Genomic DNA, 19,267 nt, shown 5'->3' on the forward strand with positions numbered 1-19,267 from the left:
GCCAGATGGCCTACTCCTGCTCCTATTTTCTTATGTTCTTATGTTCAAGGGGAGGGGTGGTTACACTGCCACCGATGATGGTGGGGGATGGAGGAGGGGAGTGATGTCCGTGTGGTGTTGGGTGCTAGTGGGGATGGGGGGTTGGCAGGTGGGCCGGACAGTCTGTCACCGGCTACACTGGCGAGCTAAGGCCCCTCCCCCCAACTGTTGTGAATCAGAGTTCTGTCCAAAACAGTGACAATGACATAAGGTTTGCACCATTGCACTCACCCTAAAACCAGGTTTGAAACACATCCGCTATCTTGCCTCGTTCACAGAATTCTTTTCTGAAGGTCATGGCCTGTGACCTCTCTCTCCTTGACCTCTCGCCACGGTACAACAAACAACTGACCAACATCTGAAGGGCCAGGTGGTCTGAACGCCAGTTACAGCCTCAGTGACGGTGACCTTATTGTCCTTTCTCTCATCCCATTGGACGAAGACCCAGTGTCAATACGTATTTCCCCAGACAAAAATTAATCATTCTGTAAACAGTGTCTACTTGAAGAATCAGCTGCCTGTTTGTCAATTAACATTTTGCCATGTTATTAAAAATTTTTAACATGTGGCCTTGGTGAGGCCACATCTCGAATATTTGTGTGCAGTTTTGGTCTCCTTTTCTGAGGAAGGATGTTCTTGCTCTCGAGGGAGTGCAGCGAAGGTTTACCAGGCTGATTCCGGGATGGTGGGACTGATGTATGAGGAGAGATTGACTGGTTAGGATTGTTTTCGCTGGAGTTCAGATGAATGAGGAGGGATCTCATAGAGACTTACAAAATTCTAACAGAACTAGACAGGGTAGATGCAGGGAGGATGTTCCCGATGGTGGGGGAGTCCAGAACCAGGGGTCACAGTCTGAGGATTCGGGGTAGACCATTTAGGACGGAGATGAAGAGACATTTCTTCACCCAAAGAGTGGTGAGCCTGTGGAATTCATTACCACAGGAAGTAGTTGATGCCAAAACATTGAATGTATTCAAGAGGCGGCTGGATATAGCACTTGGGGCAAATGGGATCAAAGGGAGAAAGCAGGATTAGGCTATTGAGTTGGATGATCAGCCATGATCGTGATGAATGGTGGAGCAGGCTCGAAGGGCTATATGGCCTCCTCCTGCTCCTACCTTCTATGTTTCTATGTTTTAATAATTCTATCCAGCCCCATCCCTCACTAGAGAAAAAGATTTCAGCAATTTAATAATGCTCATGGTTTACTTTTCTCTGTCCTGTCCTCCTAACGGCTTATCTTCCCATTATGAAGGTATCCTTTCGCTGTGCAGAAAGAAGGCAGTGGGAACCAGTGGTATTGTCACTGAACGAATAATCCAGAGAACCCAGTTAATGCTCTGGGGACCTGGGTTTCGATCCCACCAGGGCAGATGATGAAATTTGAATTCCAATGAAAAATCTGGAATTAAAAGTCTACTGATGACCATGAAACGATTGTCGGAAAAACCCACCTGGTTCACTAATGCTCCTCAGGGAAGGAAATCTGCCACCCTTACCTATTCTGGCCTACATGTCACTCCAGACTCACAGCAATGTGGTTGACTCTTAACTGCAGTGGTGGAGGGGCGACCTTATATAAGTCTACAAGACCATGAGGGGCATGGATAGAGTGGATGTTCAGAAGTCTGGTTGTATCACAGCTTGGTATGGCTCCTGCTTTGCCCAAGACCGCAAGAAACTACAAAGGTTGCGAATGTAGCCCAGTACATCACGCAAACCAGCCTCCCATCCATTGACTCTGTCTACACTTCCCACTGCTTCGACAAAGCAGCCAGCATAATTAAGGACCCCACGCACCCCGGACATTCTCTCTTCCACCTTCTTCCATCGGGAAAAAGATACAAAAGTCACGTACCAACTGACTCAAGAACAGCTTCTTCCCTGCTGCCATCAAACTTTTGGATGGACTACTTGCATTAAGTTGATTTTTCTCTCCACCCTTGCTATGACTGTAACACTACATTCTGCATTCCCTCATTTCCTTCTCTATGAATGGTATGCTTTGTCTGTATAGCGCACAAGAACATTACTTTTCCCTGTATATCAATACGTGACAATAATAAATCAAATCAAATCAAATCAAAAAGCTTTTTCCCAGGGTGGCAGAATCAATTACTAGGGGGCACAGATTTAAGGTGCGAGGGGCAAGGTTTAAAGGAGATGTACAAGGCAGGTTTTTACACAGAGGGTGGTGGATGACTGGAACTTGCTGTTGGGGTGGGGGGGGGGGGGGGGGGGGCGGGGGGTGGGGGGGATGTGGTAGTGGAAGCAGATACAATAGTGAGTTTTAAGGGGCATCTTGACAAATACATGAATAGGATGGAAATGGAGGGATATGATCCCGGAAGAGTAGGGAGTTTTAGTTCGGACGGGCAGCATGGTCGGTGCAGGCTTGGAGGGCCGAAGGGCCTGTTCCTGTGCTGTAATTTTCTTTGTTCTTTGTTCTTTGCGACTCCGTAATGGTCCAGCAAGCCACTCAGTTGAAAGACAATTTGGGATGGGTAATGAATGTTGGCCCAGCCAGCGACAACCACAGCCCACAAAAGAATAAAGAAAATAATGGAAAGTAAAAGTCTCATTTTTGAGTGAACAAGTTGAGGAAGGAAATCATTTTCCACCTTTGGCATCAACTAGCACCATGGAAACAACTCCCAGGCTACGTATAACCAAGGCTAAATGCAGTATAGAGTTCCCTTGTAAACTGCTTCCATAATCTGCCTTGATTCCAAAATGAACATGCCTGTCCCCCATGTGATATGTCCTATCCTGCACCTTTCTGATTGAAACCTGTCAATAGTTGGTGGATCAAAGCTCCCTCGTGTGTTAAGAGTCACACTCGCTGTGGGTAGGGTGAAGATTATGTGTAAAGTACATTCTGTGCTCCTGCAGCTAATGGACACAAGAGATGCCACCCTGTCAATTCAGGTTGGATTCAAACCCAGGCCCGATAATTAATGAGACACAAGATTCTTTTGTTCAGTTCCGTGTGCTCCCACCTCCTAACCCTCCCTTTCCTGAATGGAATTCCCCAAACCCGTCTTGTGACTCAGACCCTCGTGAGTTTAACTCCTCAAAACCCATTCATTTTCACGGAGTTAAAATCGGCCCATCTGTGTTGGTGTGCACTGGCCGACTATTTAACCCCCCTGTGAGGCATCGCGGCCGAGTCTAATCCTTCCACCACCAGATGCTGGGCTACATGTAGGAGTGCTGGGTCATAGGAATGGAGTCACTAATGGCTTGACTTAGAACATCTCACTTAGCACGCACCATGGGGTGCTCATGTAGCCCAGTGACAATCAGGGACAGCTTTTCTAATGGGGAGTCTGGTGACAGACCTCCAAACATGACGCCAGAATGGCCCGTCTTTACACCGATGCATGGAAGTTCAACCCTTTGAACATCAGTGCTTCCTGAGTTTATACTAAATCCTTTAGTCAATCGAGGTGTTATTTCAAACACTGGGAGATGGTGACCCACCGGGAAATGTTACTGGACGAGAAGCCCAATCTCTGGGTACCAATCTTCATATCCCACCCACCACCACAGCATCTGGTGGAATTTAAATTCAATTAATAAATCTGGAATTGGGAGCTAGTCTCAGTAACGGTGATGATGAAACTATTATTGATTTTTGCCAAAACTTAACTGGGTCACTAATGTCCTTTAGGGAAGGAAATCTGCCGTTTTTATACGGTCTGATGGAGATGCCGGCATTGGGCACAGTAAGAAGTCTCACAACACCAGGTTAAAGTCCAACAGGTTTATTTGATAGCACGAGCTTTCGGAGCTCCTTCATCAGATGAGTGGAGAGTTGGGTTCACAAACACGGCATATACAGACACAGATCAATTGCAAGATAACGGTTGGAAAGCAAGTCTTTACATTGTCTGACCCTGTAAAGACTTGGTTACCTGTTAAGACTCGCATTCCAACCATTATCTTGCAATTGAGTCTGTGTCTGTACATGCTCTGTTTGTGAACCCAACTCTCCACTCACCTGATGAAGGAGCAGCGCTCCGAACGCTTGTGATTCCAAATAAATCTGTTGGACCTTAACCTGGTGTTGTGAGACTTCTTACTTTACCCAGTCTGGCCTACATGTGACTCCAGAGCCGCAGCAATGTGGTTGACTCTGAAATGTCCTCTGCAATGGCCTACCACGCCACTCAAGGGCAATTAGAAAAGGGCAATAAATGCTGGCCCAGCCAGTGATGCCCACATCCCATATAGGGGGAAGAAAAGACATAGCCCTCCTGTAAAGCAGTAGGTAAAGGGACTTCAATTTAAAGTTTAAGAGGCTAATTTCAGAGTAATGGGGCTCCTAATTTTGTGGTGTTGATACTTTCCCATTCTCTCAGGAATGGTGACATTTGGAATTTTGAAAATCATCCCATTGCATTCAGAAACATGCACTATATTCGGAGAATAATTGGATACTAGAAGCGCTCCTAATCTATAAACATAATCGCACGTCTTTTGGCCTTTTACATTCATAGTGTTCCAGCCTGAGATTGCGGAGAAAGTGAGTTATTCAAGGATCCCAATCGGTTTTTGCTTTAAAGCTTTGACATTCTCAGAGATTTTCAAAGTCCAATCATCTTTCTCCCCCTCTCTCTCACACCCTCTCTCTCTTTCACTCCCTCTCTCCCTTTCTCCCTGTTCTCTCTCTCTTTCTTCCCCTCTCTTTCTTTCTCTCTCTCAAACACACACACTCTCTCCCTCTCCCTTTTCCCCCTCTCTTTCTCTACCTCTCTCTCACACTCCCTCTCTCTTTCTCCCTCCACACTCTCGCACAATCTCCCTCTCTCTTTCACTCCCCTTTCTCTCTTTCTCCCCCCTCTTTTTCTCTCCCTCCCATACACTCTCTCTCTCTCTCCTTCACCCCCCCCCCCTTTCTCTCCTTATCCCCGTCTCTCTCTCACACACGCACACACACTCCCTTTCCCCCCTCTCTTTCTCTCTCCCTCTCTCACATATTCTCTCTCTCTCTCCCCCTCTCTCCCTCCCTCTCTCTCACACACTCTCCCTTTCCCTCATTCCTTCTTTTTGAAACAGTAGACCCCGTAGAGTCGGCGTTTCTTGTCCGGGAAGCCGAAACTGCGGATGCCGGGCTCCTTGCCGCCGCACTTGGCTCGGGGGTTAACGATGGGGTACCGGACACTTCCGTCTGCCAGCCAGCCAGCCTGGCAGCGATCGAGTAGCTGCACCTTCCATGCTGCGTACAGCTGGCCCACCTTGGCGATGGAGGCCCCGTTCCTCTCACACGCCTTCACCGCTTCACCGTAATTCAGCTTCCGATAAGTCCTCAAGAAGTAAACATTCCCTTCACAAAGAGAAGACACTAAATTACAATAAATGTCAGCACCTGCCCAACAGGCTTGCACGTTTCAGGTGATCTCTGGCATGCAGAGATAGGAACAAAAACTCGCATTCATATAGCGCCTTTCACATCCCATTCGTTGTCACTTCTTTTGAAGTTTCATCACTGTTATAACAACAGCCAATTTCTCCCACAAACAACAACAGGAGGGCAATAGCCTAGTGGTATTATCGCTAGATTATTAATCCAGAAACTCAGCTGATGTTCTGGGGATCCGGGTTTGAATCCCGCCACGGCAGATGGTGGAACTTGAATTCAATAAAAAATACCTGGAATTAAGAATCTACTGATGACCATGAAACCATTGTCGATTGCTGGAAAAAGCCATCTGGTTCACTAATGTCTTACAGGGAAGGAAATCTGCTGTCCTTACCGGTCTGACCTACATGTGACTCCAGAGCCACAGCTATGTGGTTGACTCTCAATAGCCCTCAGGCAACTAGGAATGGGCAATAAATGCTGGCCAGCCAGCGACGCCCATGTCCCATAAATGAAGACAATTTTTTTTTAAAAACAGCAATGTGACAGCGACCAGGTCCTCTGTTATCGGAGCTGTGGACTGAGGGCTCAATACTGAGCGGGACACAATGGAGAACCTCCCTGCTCTCCTTCGGAATAGGTGCCTTAGGAGCATTTATATCCCTCTCCCCCCCCCTCTTCTCCCCCTCCCCCCTCCTCCCTCCCTCCCCCCTTCCCCCCCTCCCCCCCTCCCCCTCCCTCCTCCTCCCTCCTCCCCCTCCCTCCTCCTCCCCCCTCCTCCCCCTCCCTCCTCCCACCTCCCTCCCCCCCTCTCCCCCTCCCCCCTCCTCTCCCCCTCCCTACCCCCTCCCTCCCCCCTCCCTCCCCCCCTCCATCCCCCCTCCCTCCCCCTCCCACCTCCTACCCCTTCTCCCCTCCCCCCTCCCCCCTCCCCCCTCCCCCCTCCCCCTCCCCCCTCCTCCCCCCTCCCCCTCCCCCTCCCCCCTCCCCCCTCCCCCCTCCCCCCTCCCCCTCCCCCCTCCTCCCCCCTCCCCCCTCCCCCCGCCCCTCTCCCCTCCCCCCGCCCCTCTCCCCCCTCCCCTCTCCCCCCTCCCCCCTCCTCCCCCTGGAGTGGGATTTGAACCCACAGCGTTGGGCACTCAGACACAGCGAGAATGCAATCCGCAAAGCAAACCTTCACTGCTTGCTTATCTGACTGTTTAAGATACACAGGTGGACAAGATATAAACTACATTGTTACTGAAACATAGAAGTTTTAGAGAATCCCTTACTTTAATTTTTTAGTGTCACGAGTTGGCTTACATTAACACTGCAATGAAGTTACAGTGAAGATCCCCTAGTCGCCACACTCCGGCCCCTGTTCGGGTACACTGAGGGAGAATTTACCTTGGCCAATGCACCCTAACCAGCACGTCTTTCAGATTGTGGGAGGAAACCGGAGCACCCGGAGGAAACCCATGCAGACACGGGGAAAATGTGCAAACTCCGCACAGACAGTGACCCAAGTTGGGATTGAATCTGGGTCCCTAGTGCTGTGAGACAGCAGTGCTAACCACTGTGCCACCGTGCCGCCCAGTGCAGAAGAAGGTCATTCAGCCCATCGAGTCTGCACCGACAACAATCCCACCCAGGATCTTGCCCTGTAACCCCACATATTTACCCTGCCAGTGCCCCTAACACTAAAGGATAATTTAGCATGGCCAATCCACCTAACCCGCACATTCTTGGACTGTGGGAGGAAACCGGAGCACCCGGAGGAAACCCACGCAGACACGGGGAGAGGGTGCAAACTCCACACAGACAGTGACCCGAGGCCAGAATTGAACCCGGGTCCCTGGCGCTGTGAGGCAGTGGTGCTAACCACTGTGCCACCCTGCCACCCCACAAGGGTGGGCTTGCAATTGTTGAGTACCTGACCGTGCTCCTCAATTTATCTTGTATTTGAGTGTTCCCCTGGGCTCTCTCATTGTGAATAAATGGCCCCTCACCTTTGAGGTTGGAAGTGAAGCAGAAAGCATCGTATCGCTCGGTGTCCTTGTGCCGGTAGCCGTAGTTCCTGATGCCAGCGGCCTGGTCTGATTTTCCGCACTTGAACCGGGGTTTGGAAATGGGGTACTGGACAGAACCATCATTCAGCCAGCCCGCGTTACACCAATCCAAGCCTTTCTGCCAGGCCTCGTGCAGCTGATCATACGAGGCCAGTATCCCATCCTGCTCTGCACAGGCCATTTTAGCATCTTCAAAGTTTAATGTGTAACGTCCCAGATGGTAAGGAAACACCACACCTTTAATTGAATGAGAGACACCGTTATACACAGGGAGGCAGACACAGAGGCCAGGGACAAGTCCTCCGCACTGGTTACTGGGCAATTTCCATCACCTGGGTGAGGGACATCACCCCTTCAAATGAGGCCTTCAAATAGGATCCTGAGGGGACTTGACAGGGGGGATGCTGGGAGGATGGCTGGAATTTTCCGGCTGTTCACACCCCACCCCACCCCCATCCTGCCAGCCACGACGGAGAATTTGGTGCCCGGCCAAATCCCTGTTCAGCACGGCGGGACCCAGAGAAAAGTGAGAGCGTTTGCAACTAAAGCCTTCAGGAGTTAGAACCATAAAATGTTACAGCACAGAGGGAGGCCATTTGGCCCATCTTGTCCATGCCAGGATGAGGACAGAATCACAGAATACTACAGTGCCGAAGAGGCCCTTCGGCCCATCGAGTCTGCACTGACGCATGACCTGCCCATCTAATCCCACTTGCCATCACTTGGCCCGTATCCTTGAATGTTATGGTGTGCCAAGTACTCATCCAGGTACTTTTTAAAGGATGTGAGGCATTCCACCTCCACCACCCTCCCAGGCAGCGCATTCCAGACCGTCACCGCCCTCTGGGTGAAAATGTTTTTCCTCAAATCCCCCCTAAACCTCCCACCCCTCACTTTTAACTTGTGTCCCCTCGTAACTGACCCTTCAACTAAGGGGAACAGCTGCTCCCTATCCACCCTGTCCATGCCCCTCATAATCGTGAACACCTCAATCAGGTCACCCCTCAGTCTTCTCTACTCCAGAGATGCACAGGTGCCCTTTCTAATCCCACCTTCCTGCACCCGGCCCATAGCCCTGTATTTACAGCACTGAAGGTGCTGATCCGGGTACTTCTGAAAAGAGTTTAAGGTCTCTGCCTCCTCCACCAATTCAGGCAGCGAATTCCAGACACACAACACCCTCTGGGTAAAAACATTCTGCCTCATGTCTCCTTTACACCGACTGCCACTCATCTTGAATCTATGTCCCCTGGTTCTAGAATTCTCTGCCAAGGGAAACAATTTTATTCTGTCCACTTCATCTCTTCCCCTCATTATTTTGGACACCTCAATCAAGTCACTCTTAGCCTTCCTTATTCCAAGGAAAATAACCCCAACCTATCCAATCTCTCCTCGTAGCTACACGTTTCTAACCCTGGCAACATTCTTGTAAACCTCCTCTGCACTCTCTCCAGAGCAATTACATCCTTCGTGTAATGTGGTGCACACAACACTCCAGTTGTGGCCTCACCTGTGTTTGAATAATTCCAACGTTATGGCCGGGATTCTCCCAAAAAAATTCTAAGTTCCCAATTCAGAGGAAAACGGGAGTAACTCTCGCTGATTTTTTTAGGGTGATTTTCAGACTGAATCTCCCACACTCAGTGTGTCACAGAGAGGCCTCGCTGATTCCCTCTGAAAATCAGGGGCGGGGCCTATTCCCGTCCGAGAGGTTGGCAGCGTAGCATTGAGCGGGGCACTGCGCATCCGCCAATCTGTCGGCACTGAGACCGGAGCATGTGCAGTAACCCCCTCAATGGCAGCCTCCCGATCGCTTGCAGACCACCCCTCCAAACCCCCCGATCACTGGCCTCATGGACCTCTGTGAGCAAGCTTCAATGTCCCCCCCCTCCCACCCACCCCCCCCGGCCAGTCCTGATCCCCCCTGCAGCTCCGACCAGCCCCCAACCAGGTGGCCAGCCCTGATCACCATCCTGTCTCCCTCTCCCGGTGATCCTGAATGCCGAGGGATTTAAATCTGAGGCTGATGGATTTTTGTTGACCAGGAAATGTTGCGAAATGGTGGATACCTGGAGTTTGGCCACAGATCAGCCACAAGGGACTGACTGATCTCCGATGTATGTACTCTGTCGTTTGGTAAAAGAACAGGGATGGGTAATAAATGTTGGCCGATCTTGCAAAAGCTGCTTTGAATGAATGAAGAGAACCGTGCAGCAAACAGATGTCAATAAAATCATAGAATCTTACAGTGCAGAAAGAGGCCATTCAGCCCATCGAGTCTGCACCCAACCACAATCCCACCCAGTCCCTATCCCCGTAACCCCACATACTTACCCTGCTAATCTCCCTGACACTAAGGGACAATTTAGCATGGCCAATCCATCTAACCCACACACCTTTGAAATGTGGGAGCAAACCGGAGCACCCGGAGGAAACCCACGCAGACCCGAGGCTGGAATCGAACCCGGGTCCCTGGCCCTGTGGGGCAGCAATGGAGCGGCACAGTGGCACAGTGGTTAGGCACTGCTGCCTCACAGGGCCAGGGACCCGAGTTCGATTCCAGCCTCGGGTCACTGTCTATGCAGAGTCTGCACATTCTCCTCGTGTCTGCGTGGGTTTCCTCCGGGCGCTCCGGTTTCCTCCCGCAGTCCAAAGATGTGCGGGTTAGGTGGATTTGCCATGCTAAGTTGTCCCTTAGCATCAGGGGGACTAGTTAGGGTAAATGCATGGGGTTATGGGGATAGGGCCTGGGTGGGATTGTGGTCGGTGCAGACTCGATGGGCCGAATGGCCTCCTGCACTGTAGGATTCTATGATTCTCTCATTCTATGATTCTATGCTAACCACCGTGCCGCCCATAATGGTGTCAAATTAAACTGAAGTTGCACCTTCCAAATTCAATTTGACGATTCCTGTGTCATCCTCGAGCTCATCGATGACTTCACATTCGTATCTCCCATAATCCTGCAGTGTCACGTCCTGCATGATGAGGGATGCGTCGCCCTCTCCGTCCCCTTGGAGCCACACCCGGCCCTTGTATATCCCAAACGCTTTCTGAATCTTGCCTAAGGCCACAAAGACATCGGTGCTCTGCAGCGAGTCGGACTCCTTGGTCCATTTGATGCGGATCTTGTCGGGGTCCTGGCTCTCCGGCTGGTAGTGGTATCTGCAGGGCAGGATGATGGAACCGCCTCGGTGAGTGAGGACCTTCCCCGGGGCCGTCTGAACCACCACGAGCCCACTCTCATCACCTGCAACAGGTGTGGAGAATGAAACAACTCTAACTGTCGGGTCAGCAAACACATCAGAGAAAACCAGTCTCAGCGATTATTCCAGTGTCCTCTTCCCAAAGGCCGGTCCAGCCTACACAACATGACCTCCAGCATGGACAGGGCAAGGAGGCAGGCCGCAAACGTCCCCTCCCTGTTCCTCTCCCCGCCCCTCTCCCCCTCCCCGCCCTCTCCCCCTCTCCACCCCCTCCCTGCTCCCTCCTCCACCATGCTTCCCCACCTCCACCAGCCCACCTCCTCCTCCTCCACCACCCTGCCCCCGCCCTCCCCCTCCCCGCCCCACTCCCCCTCCCCCTCCCCCTGACTGGCCGCTCCCCCTCCCCACCCAACAACCCCCAACACCTTCCCCCTTCCCCACCCTCCCCCTCCCTACCCCACCCCCCTCCTCCCCCCCACTCCATCCCCTCCCCCTCCCACCACCCTCCCCACCACCCTCCTCCTCCCCACCCCACCCCCCTCCCTACCACCCCCCCCCACCCCTCCCCCTCTCCACCATCCTCCCCCTCCCCACCCCACCCCCCCTCCCCACCACCTTCCCCCACCCCTCCCCCATCCCCGCACCCCCTTCCCTGTACCCTCCCTGCCCCTCCCCCTGCTCTCCCCTCCCCCTCCTCCCACCCTCTCCCCTCCCTTGCCCCCTTCCCTCCCCCTGCCCTCTCCTCCCCTCTTTCCCCCTCTCCCTCCTCCCCCTCCCATTCACTCCTCCCCCCTACTCACCCCTCCCTTCCCCCTCCTCCCCCTTCCCACCGCCAGCACAGGGTTTGAACCCCATGCTGTGGGCACCTATCTGGTCTACAATGGCTGCCCAGCAACCTGAGCCAACCAGCTTCCCTTCATGGATACCGTGTTGTCATGGCAACAGACAATTTGACATGCATGTTGCAGTCTGGAGCGACAACTAGTGATGTCTCCAATTTCTTTCTAACACACGGTCTGAGCAGGAATCTCTCTCCCCACCTGCCCGTGTTGAGAGGATTTAGAGGTTGATATCTTTTTGGTTGGATTATGAACAAGCCTTCCTTAGCCGTCCTGGGGGTTAGCACTGCTGCCTCACAGCGCCGGGTTCAAATCCCGGCTTGGATCACTGTCTGTGTGGAGTCTGCACATTCTCCCCATGTCTGCGTGGGTTTCCTCCGGCTGCTCCGGTTTCCTCCCACAGTCCAAAGATGTACAGGTTAGTGCATTGGCCATGCTAAATTCTCCCTCAGTGTACCCGAACAGGCACCGGAGTGTGGTGACTAGGGAATTTTCGCAGTAACTTCACTGCAGTGTTAATGTAAGCCTACTTGTGACACTAATAAATAAACAAACAGTCCGGGAGTGGTTCAGAGACAGGGATGCTACCCACAGGGCCTCCCACTGCTAAACCTCTGGCTGGTGTCAGATACTCATTCCCAGACCGGATGTGTACATCAGAAAGTACCTCTTTCTGTACATTATTTTCGAACCCTCCTGAGACCATGAGAGGCGCTATGTAAATGTAGGAGCTTTTCTTCTCTTTCAGCGGGGAGAGAGTTCCATCTCGCTGGTTCTGTCTGATGACACTCATTTTAGAACGGATCAACGCACTGATCTTTGGTGACTGAAAGACTCATTTCAAGGCTGAGATCTCAGCTCAGGGTGTTGGTGATTTATGATATCCTCTTGACCCCATAATGAGAATGCTGCCTTGTAATCCCTCCTGCGATTGCATCATTCTCTGTTTAAGTGAAGGAACTAAATGCAAAACTCTTAATAGCACCAGGAGATGGCCAATATACCTGGTGCCTTGCCAAAATGTTTAAAGTTTAAGTTTATTTATGAGTAGGCTTACATTAACACTGCAACGAAGTTACTGCGAAAAGCCCCTAGTCACCACATCATGGGGAGGTGATAGCCTAGTGGTATTATTGCTAGACGAGTAATCCAGAAACTCAGCTAATGTTCTGGGGACCAAAGGAGGAAACGAAGGAAAATCTCAGCAGGTCTGGCAGCATCTGTAAGGAGAGAAAAGAGCTGATGTTTCGACCCAGATGTCAAAGCTAATGTTCTGGGGACCTGGGTTCGAATCCCACCACGGTAGATGGCAGAATTTGAATTCAATAAAAAAAATCTGGAATTAAGAATCTACTGATGACCGTGAAACCATTGTCGATTGTCGGAAAAATCCATCTGGTTCATTAATGTCCTTTAGGGAAGAAAATCTGCCGTTCTTACCCAGTCTGGCCTACATGTGACTCCAGAGGCACAGCAATGTGGTTGACTCTCAACTGCCCTCCAAGGGCAACTAGGGATGGGCAATAAATAATGTTGTGGAGATGCCGGCGTTGGACTGGGGTAAACACAGTAAGAAGTCTCACAACACCAGGTTAAAGTCCAACAGGTTTATTTGCTAGCACAAGCCACAAGCTTTCGGAGCGCTGCTCCTGCATCAGGTGAGTGGGAGTTCAGTTCACAAACAGGGCATATAAAGACACAAACTCAATTTACGAAATAATGGTTGGAATGCGAGTCTTTACAGGTAATCAAGTCTTAAAGGTACAGACAATGTGAGTGGAGAGAGGGTTAAGCACAGGTTAAAGAGATGTGTATTGTCTCAAGCCAGGACAGTTAGTGAGATTTTGCAAGCCCAGGCAAGTCGTGGGGGTTACAGATAGTGTGACATGAACCCAAGATCCCGGTTGAGGCCGTCCTCATGTGTGCGGAACTTGGCTATCAGTTTCTGCTCAGCGATTCTACGTTGTCGTGCGTCGTGAAGGCCGCCTTGGAGAACGCTTACCCGAAGATCAGAGGCTGAATGCCCGTGACTGCTGAAGTGTTCCCCAACAGGAAGAGAACACTCTTGCCTGGTGATTGTCGAGCGGTGTCCATTCATCCGTTGTCATATCGTTTGCATGGTCTCCCTCATGTACCATGCCTCGGGACATCCTTTCCTGTAGCGTATCAGGTAGACAACGTTGGCCGAGTTGCAAGAGTATGTACCGTGTACCTGGTGGATGGTGTTCTCACATGAGATGATGGCATCCATGTCAATGATCCGGCACATCTTGCAGAGGTTGCTGTGGCAGGGTTGTGTGGTGTCGTGGTCACTGTTCTCCTGAAGGCTGGGTAGTTTGCTGCGGACAATGGTCTGTTTGAGGTTGTGCGGTTGTTTGAAGGCAAGTAGTGGGGGTGTGGGGATGGCCTTGGTGAGATGTTCGTCTTCATCGATGACATGTTGAAGGCTCCAGAGAAGATGTCGTAGCTTCTCCACTCCAGGGAAATACTGGACAACGAAGGATACTCTGTCCGCCGTGTCCCGTGTTTGTCTTCTGAGGAGGTCGGTGCAGTTTTTCACTGTGGCGCGTTGGAACTGTCGATCGATGAGTCGAGCACCATATCCTGTTCTTATGAGGGCATCTTTCAACGTCTGGAGGTGTCTGTTGCGATCCTCCTCATCCGAGCAGATCCTGTGTATACGGAGGGCTTGTTCGCAGGGGATGGCTTCTTTAACGTGTTTCGGGTGGAAGCTGGAGGAGTGGAGCATCATGAGGTTATCCGTGGGCTTGCGGTACAGTGAAGTGCTGAGGTGATCGTCCTTGATCCGACACGCCACAGCGAAAAACTGCACCAACCTCCTCAGAAGACAAACACAGGACACGGTGAACAGAGTACCCTTCAGCGTCCTGTACTTCCCCGGAGCTGAGAAGCTACGACATCTCCTCCGGAGCCTTCAACGTGTCATCGATGAAGACGAACATCTTGCCAAGGCAATCCCCACACCACCACTTCTTGCCTTCAAACAACCGCACAACCTCAAACAGACCATTGTCCGCAGCAAACTACCCAGCCTTCAGGAGAACAGTGACCACGACACCACACAACCCTGCCACAGCAACCTCTGCAAGACGTGCCGGATCATCGACATGGATGCCATCATCTCACGTGAGAACACCATCCACCAGGTACACGGTACATACTCTTGCAACGTTGTCTACCTGATACGCTGTAGGAAAGGATGTCCCGAGGCATGGTACATTGGGGAGACCATGCAGACGCTATGACAACGGATGAATGGACACCGCTCGACAATCACCAGGCAAGAGTGTTCTCTTCCTGTCGGGGAACACTTCAGCAGTCACGGGCATTCAGCCTCTGATCTTCGGGTAAGCGTTCTCCAAGGCGGCCTTCACGACACACGACAGCGCAGAGTCGCTGAGTAGAAACTAATAGCCAAGTTCCACACACATGAGGACGGCCTCAACCGGGATCTTGGGTTCATGTCACACTATCTGTAACCTCCACGACTTGCTTGGGCTTGCAAAATCTCACTAACTGTCCTGGCTGGAGACAATACACACCTCTTTAACCTGTGCTTAACCCTCTCTCCACTCACATTGTCTGTACCTTTAAGACTTCATTACCTGTAAAGACTCGCATTCCAACCATTATTTTGTAAATTGAATTTTTGTCTTTATATGCCCTGTTTGTGAACGGAACTCCCACTCACCCTGACGAAGGAGCAATGCTCTGAAAGCTTGTGGCTTCTGCTACCAAATAAACCTGTTGGAACTTTAACCTGGTGTTGTGAGACTTCTTACTATAAATACTGGTCAACCAGCGACACCCATGTCCCATGAATGAATTTTAAAATCTCTGGCGCCTGTTTGGGTACACCGAGGGGGAATTCAGCATGGCCATTGCATCCAACCAGCATGTCTTTCGGACTTGGGGGAATTTTCAAAGCTTAAAAGGGCAGAGGAGAATCAACGCTCCCAGTTTGGCAACATATCTGAAATACCTTGCTCACTCGTGGGAAGGGTTAGTTGGATGGCCCGATGTGAATCTGATTGGATTTGATCCCATTTCCAGCTGGGGTGAGTTCAGGACCTTGCACCTTACTTGTGTGGTGGAGATTAGGGCTGGGACCTGCCTTCAGGCCAAGAACTTATGAAGAAAAAGGAAGATTTGATGATGTTTTGGGTGAGTTAGCCAATCAGTGCTGCTGAGGACTGAGACCTTCTGGATCCGGGAGGGGAAAGAATCTAGAAAGGGTAAAGAATTATAGACTGCTCAGACTGTTTCCAGTGTTGGGCAAATTATTGGAAACTATCCGCGAGGCAGGATAAATTGTCACTTAGAAAGGCACAGATTGATCAGGGTTAGTCAGCATGGTTTTGTTCAGGGAAGAGCATGAATAGAACATAATCTTTTGAGGAAGTAACAAGGAGGATTGATGAGGGTGGTGCAGTGGATGTTGTCTACATGGATTTTAGTGAGACATTTGACAAGGTCCCACTTGGCAGACTGTTCAAAAAGGAGAGGTCTCATGGGATACAGGGGAAGGTGGCAATTTGGACCCAAAATTGGCTCAGTGACAGAAAAAGTGTGAGGTAATGTATTTGGCAAACAAAGGCAGAGAATTCTCCCTCAGGGAAGATATTGAGAGGGGTCGAGCCCCAGAATCGGGGCAGGCGAGGTTCGCGTAACAGAATTCTCCATTGGCCTCAGATGGGATTTTATGAGTCTCGCCCGAGCGAGGTCGTACAATCCCACCCTAAAGGTCAATTTATCATGGCCAATCAACCTAACCCGCACATCTTTGGACTGTGGGAGGAAACCGGAGCACCTGGAGGAAACCCACGCAGACACGGGGGAAACGTGCAAACTCCACACAGACAGTGACCCGAGGCCGGAATTGAACCCGGGTCCTTGGCGCTGTGAGGCAGCAGTGCTAACCACTGTGCCACCGTGCCGCCCTTTGGGGCTTAATGTTAAACGTTGCTTATTGCTCTACTATGAAGCTCTTTGGGACATTTGAAGGCACTACGTTAGATACAAGAAGTTGTCAATACCTCGGCATTGAGATCAGTGACCATAACTGACCAACGATCAAAGCTGGGATCTTCCTGAATTTATAACAAGCTAATTATCACAGAGTGATACATTAATACACGGTGGTATCAGAGGGAGAGCTGGAGAGATCACATCCCTTCCCCCACCCCTCCCCCACCCTCCCTCACACAAGGTCACGTGGAAGTCACAAACCACCGGGGGCGCTGTTTTCCATCTCACCTGACACGTGGACACTCTGCTTGGTTCCAATGTCATTGTTCAAGGGAGAGAAAGCCGGAATGAGAAACATCAGGAGAATGGAGTTGCGGCAAAGACAGTTTCTCAGAGACAGCTGAAGAGACAAACAGACATTTTAATTTTAACCAATGACAATCCTACAGGTCATGACTCAGAAGCATGCTGAGTACGATGAATCGCCCTGTGTGCTCAGGTTGTGTGACAAGCGGTTGTGACAAAATGAATATTCAGACATCTAATAATTGAAAATGTGTTGAATTGAGTGTAGGATTAAACGAGAGGAAACTATTTTTAAATGGGAATTAGTTCGGAAGACAGATTGGCTGAGGTGATGTATTTGAAATGCAGATTAGCCCAGCAACACTGTCAGCAACCTAGGGGAAGTGGATAACAATAGGGCATAGAATTTCTGGAATTAAAGCAAAAATGTTACAAGTTTAAAGGAGAACACGAGTTTCACACTTACATTCTAAAAGGGTGAGCTCATGTAAGAAATGAAACTGAGAGGAACCTCTGAGAGAGGTAATTCAGATAAGAAAAGATCAAAAGGGAAAGCAATATATCAGCGGCAGAGTTCATTCTATGCAGAGAGCTGGTCAAAGACGCAGCCACACACAGCAGGAAATGTGTTCACTCCCAAACCAGCAAGTATCAAATAGCTGTTTGAACAGCTATTTTTGCCTCTATTCTAAGCCAGAAGCAGCCCCACAAGAGATATCGGTGCCGAGTGTGGAAACTATTGCTGGATTTCGCTTATAGCTTAAAACCGGTGGGATGTTGTTTGGGAAGGTTTAGCTCTGAGGTCAGGAAAGTAGAGATGATTGGAACTGGGTCAACTTTAAATGCGTTGTGTATAAACATTAGTGTAGTTATGTGTACGTTTTTAGTTGCCTTTCTTTTTATTGGATTTGATTTATTATTGTCACATGTATTAGCATACAGTGAAAAGTACTATTTCTTGCGCATTATACAGACAAAGCATACCGTTCATAGAGAAGGAAAGGAGAGAGTGCAAAATGTAGTGTTACAGTCATAGCTAGGGTGTAGAGAAAGATCAACATAGTGTGAGGGAGGTCCATTCAAAAGCCTGATGGCAACAGGGAAGAAGCTGTCCTTGAGTCGGTTGGTACGTGAGTTCAGACTTTTGTATCTTTTTCCCGACGGAAGAAGGTGGAAGAGAGAATGTCCGGGGTGCGTGGGGTCCTTAATTATGCTGGCTGCTTTTCTGAGACAGTGGAAAGTGTGGACAGAGTCAATGGATGGGAGGCTGGTTTGCGTGTTGGATTGGGCTACAGTCTTGCTATCTGTTCTATTGTTTAATAAACATTTATTTTGCTGAATTATTATAAAAAAACAGGAACATTCTTCACTGGTCTTCACATCTTTCCTCACATGAGCATGATAATAAAGTTAGAAATTGGGATTTCAAGTTCCCCTTCTGGGATTTGGAATACCCGAGCATTTTAACATCAGGTGGGTTCTTAAAACATGGGATGATCTATACTGGGCATGCTCAATGATAAAACACAGCACTCAAACTCCACAGGACTGCTGGTAAGGTTGGCAGCTGAACTTGGTGCATCCACCGGTTTCAGACAATGAAGGAGATTAAACTGCAGTATAGTGGTAATATCACTTTGAAGTTTCAATTAGGAATTAACTATAGCCCTTGGGGCTCAGCGGATATGGGAGGTAGGGGGGAATCAGGATATTGAATTCGATGATCAGCCATGATCAAAACGAATGGCGGAGTAGGTTCGAAGGGCCGAATGGCTTGCTCCTGCTTCTGCTTTCCATGTATGCTTCTATGCATCGTGAGACTAGTAATCCAGAGGTCTATGCTAATACCCTGGGGACACAGGTTCAAATCCCACCACGGTAGCTGGTGAAATTTAAATTTAATTTATAGAATCCAAAGTTAAAAGCTAGTCTCAGTGATGGTGACCATGACAGCTATTGCCATCGAGCCTGCAATGATAACAATCCCAGCCAGGCCCCATCCCCGGAGCCCCACGTATTTACGCTGCTAGTCCCCCTGGCACAAAGAGTGGAATTTCATCGGCACGTCTGCCCGAGGCTCGTACGATACCACCCAAGGCCAATGGAGAACGCCGTTCTCCGAGCCTCGCCCGCCTCCGGAATCAGAGTGAGCATGCTGGTAAAGTTCCGGCCTAAGGGGCAATTTAGCCTGGCCAATCCCCCTCACCTGCACATCTTTGAAGTGTGGGAGGAAACTGAAGCACCCGGAGGAAACCCAAGCAGACACGGGGAGAACATGAAGACTCCACACAGACAGTCACCCAAGGCTGGAATCTAACCCGGATCTTTGGTGCTGTGAGGCAACAGTGCTAACCACTGTGCCACTGTTGACTTTGATGGGACTGGAAGATCAAGCCCTTTGTTTCCCTGGAACCTTCAAAGATGTCAGGAACTTATTTGAATTTATTTTAAACAAACCCTTATAAAGCTTAA

At 50.1% G+C, this 19,267-nt stretch overlaps 1 protein-coding gene across 1 annotated transcript in view; it reads right to left on the minus strand.

Annotated features, from left to right (window-relative positions):
* Positions 1-5,081: 5,081 nt before the first annotated feature.
* hapln4 (hyaluronan and proteoglycan link protein 4) overlaps positions 5,082-19,267 on the minus strand; it is a 64,667-nt gene continuing 50,481 nt past the window's right edge. Inside the window, exons 2-5 of the mRNA XM_078198742.1 lie at positions 16,778-16,889; positions 10,343-10,705; positions 7,396-7,692; positions 5,082-5,371 (exon numbers count right to left, since the gene is read on the minus strand). Of these exons, the coding sequence (XP_078054868.1) occupies positions 5,082-5,371; positions 7,396-7,692; positions 10,343-10,705; positions 16,778-16,889 (1,062 nt within the window). The remainder of the gene's footprint in view (positions 5,372-7,395; positions 7,693-10,342; positions 10,706-16,777; positions 16,890-19,267) is intronic.

The sequence above is a fragment of the Mustelus asterias genome, chromosome 26 (genome assembly GCF_964213995.1).
Source record: "Mustelus asterias chromosome 26, sMusAst1.hap1.1, whole genome shotgun sequence".
Lineage (NCBI taxonomy): Eukaryota > Metazoa > Chordata > Chondrichthyes > Carcharhiniformes > Triakidae > Mustelus > Mustelus asterias.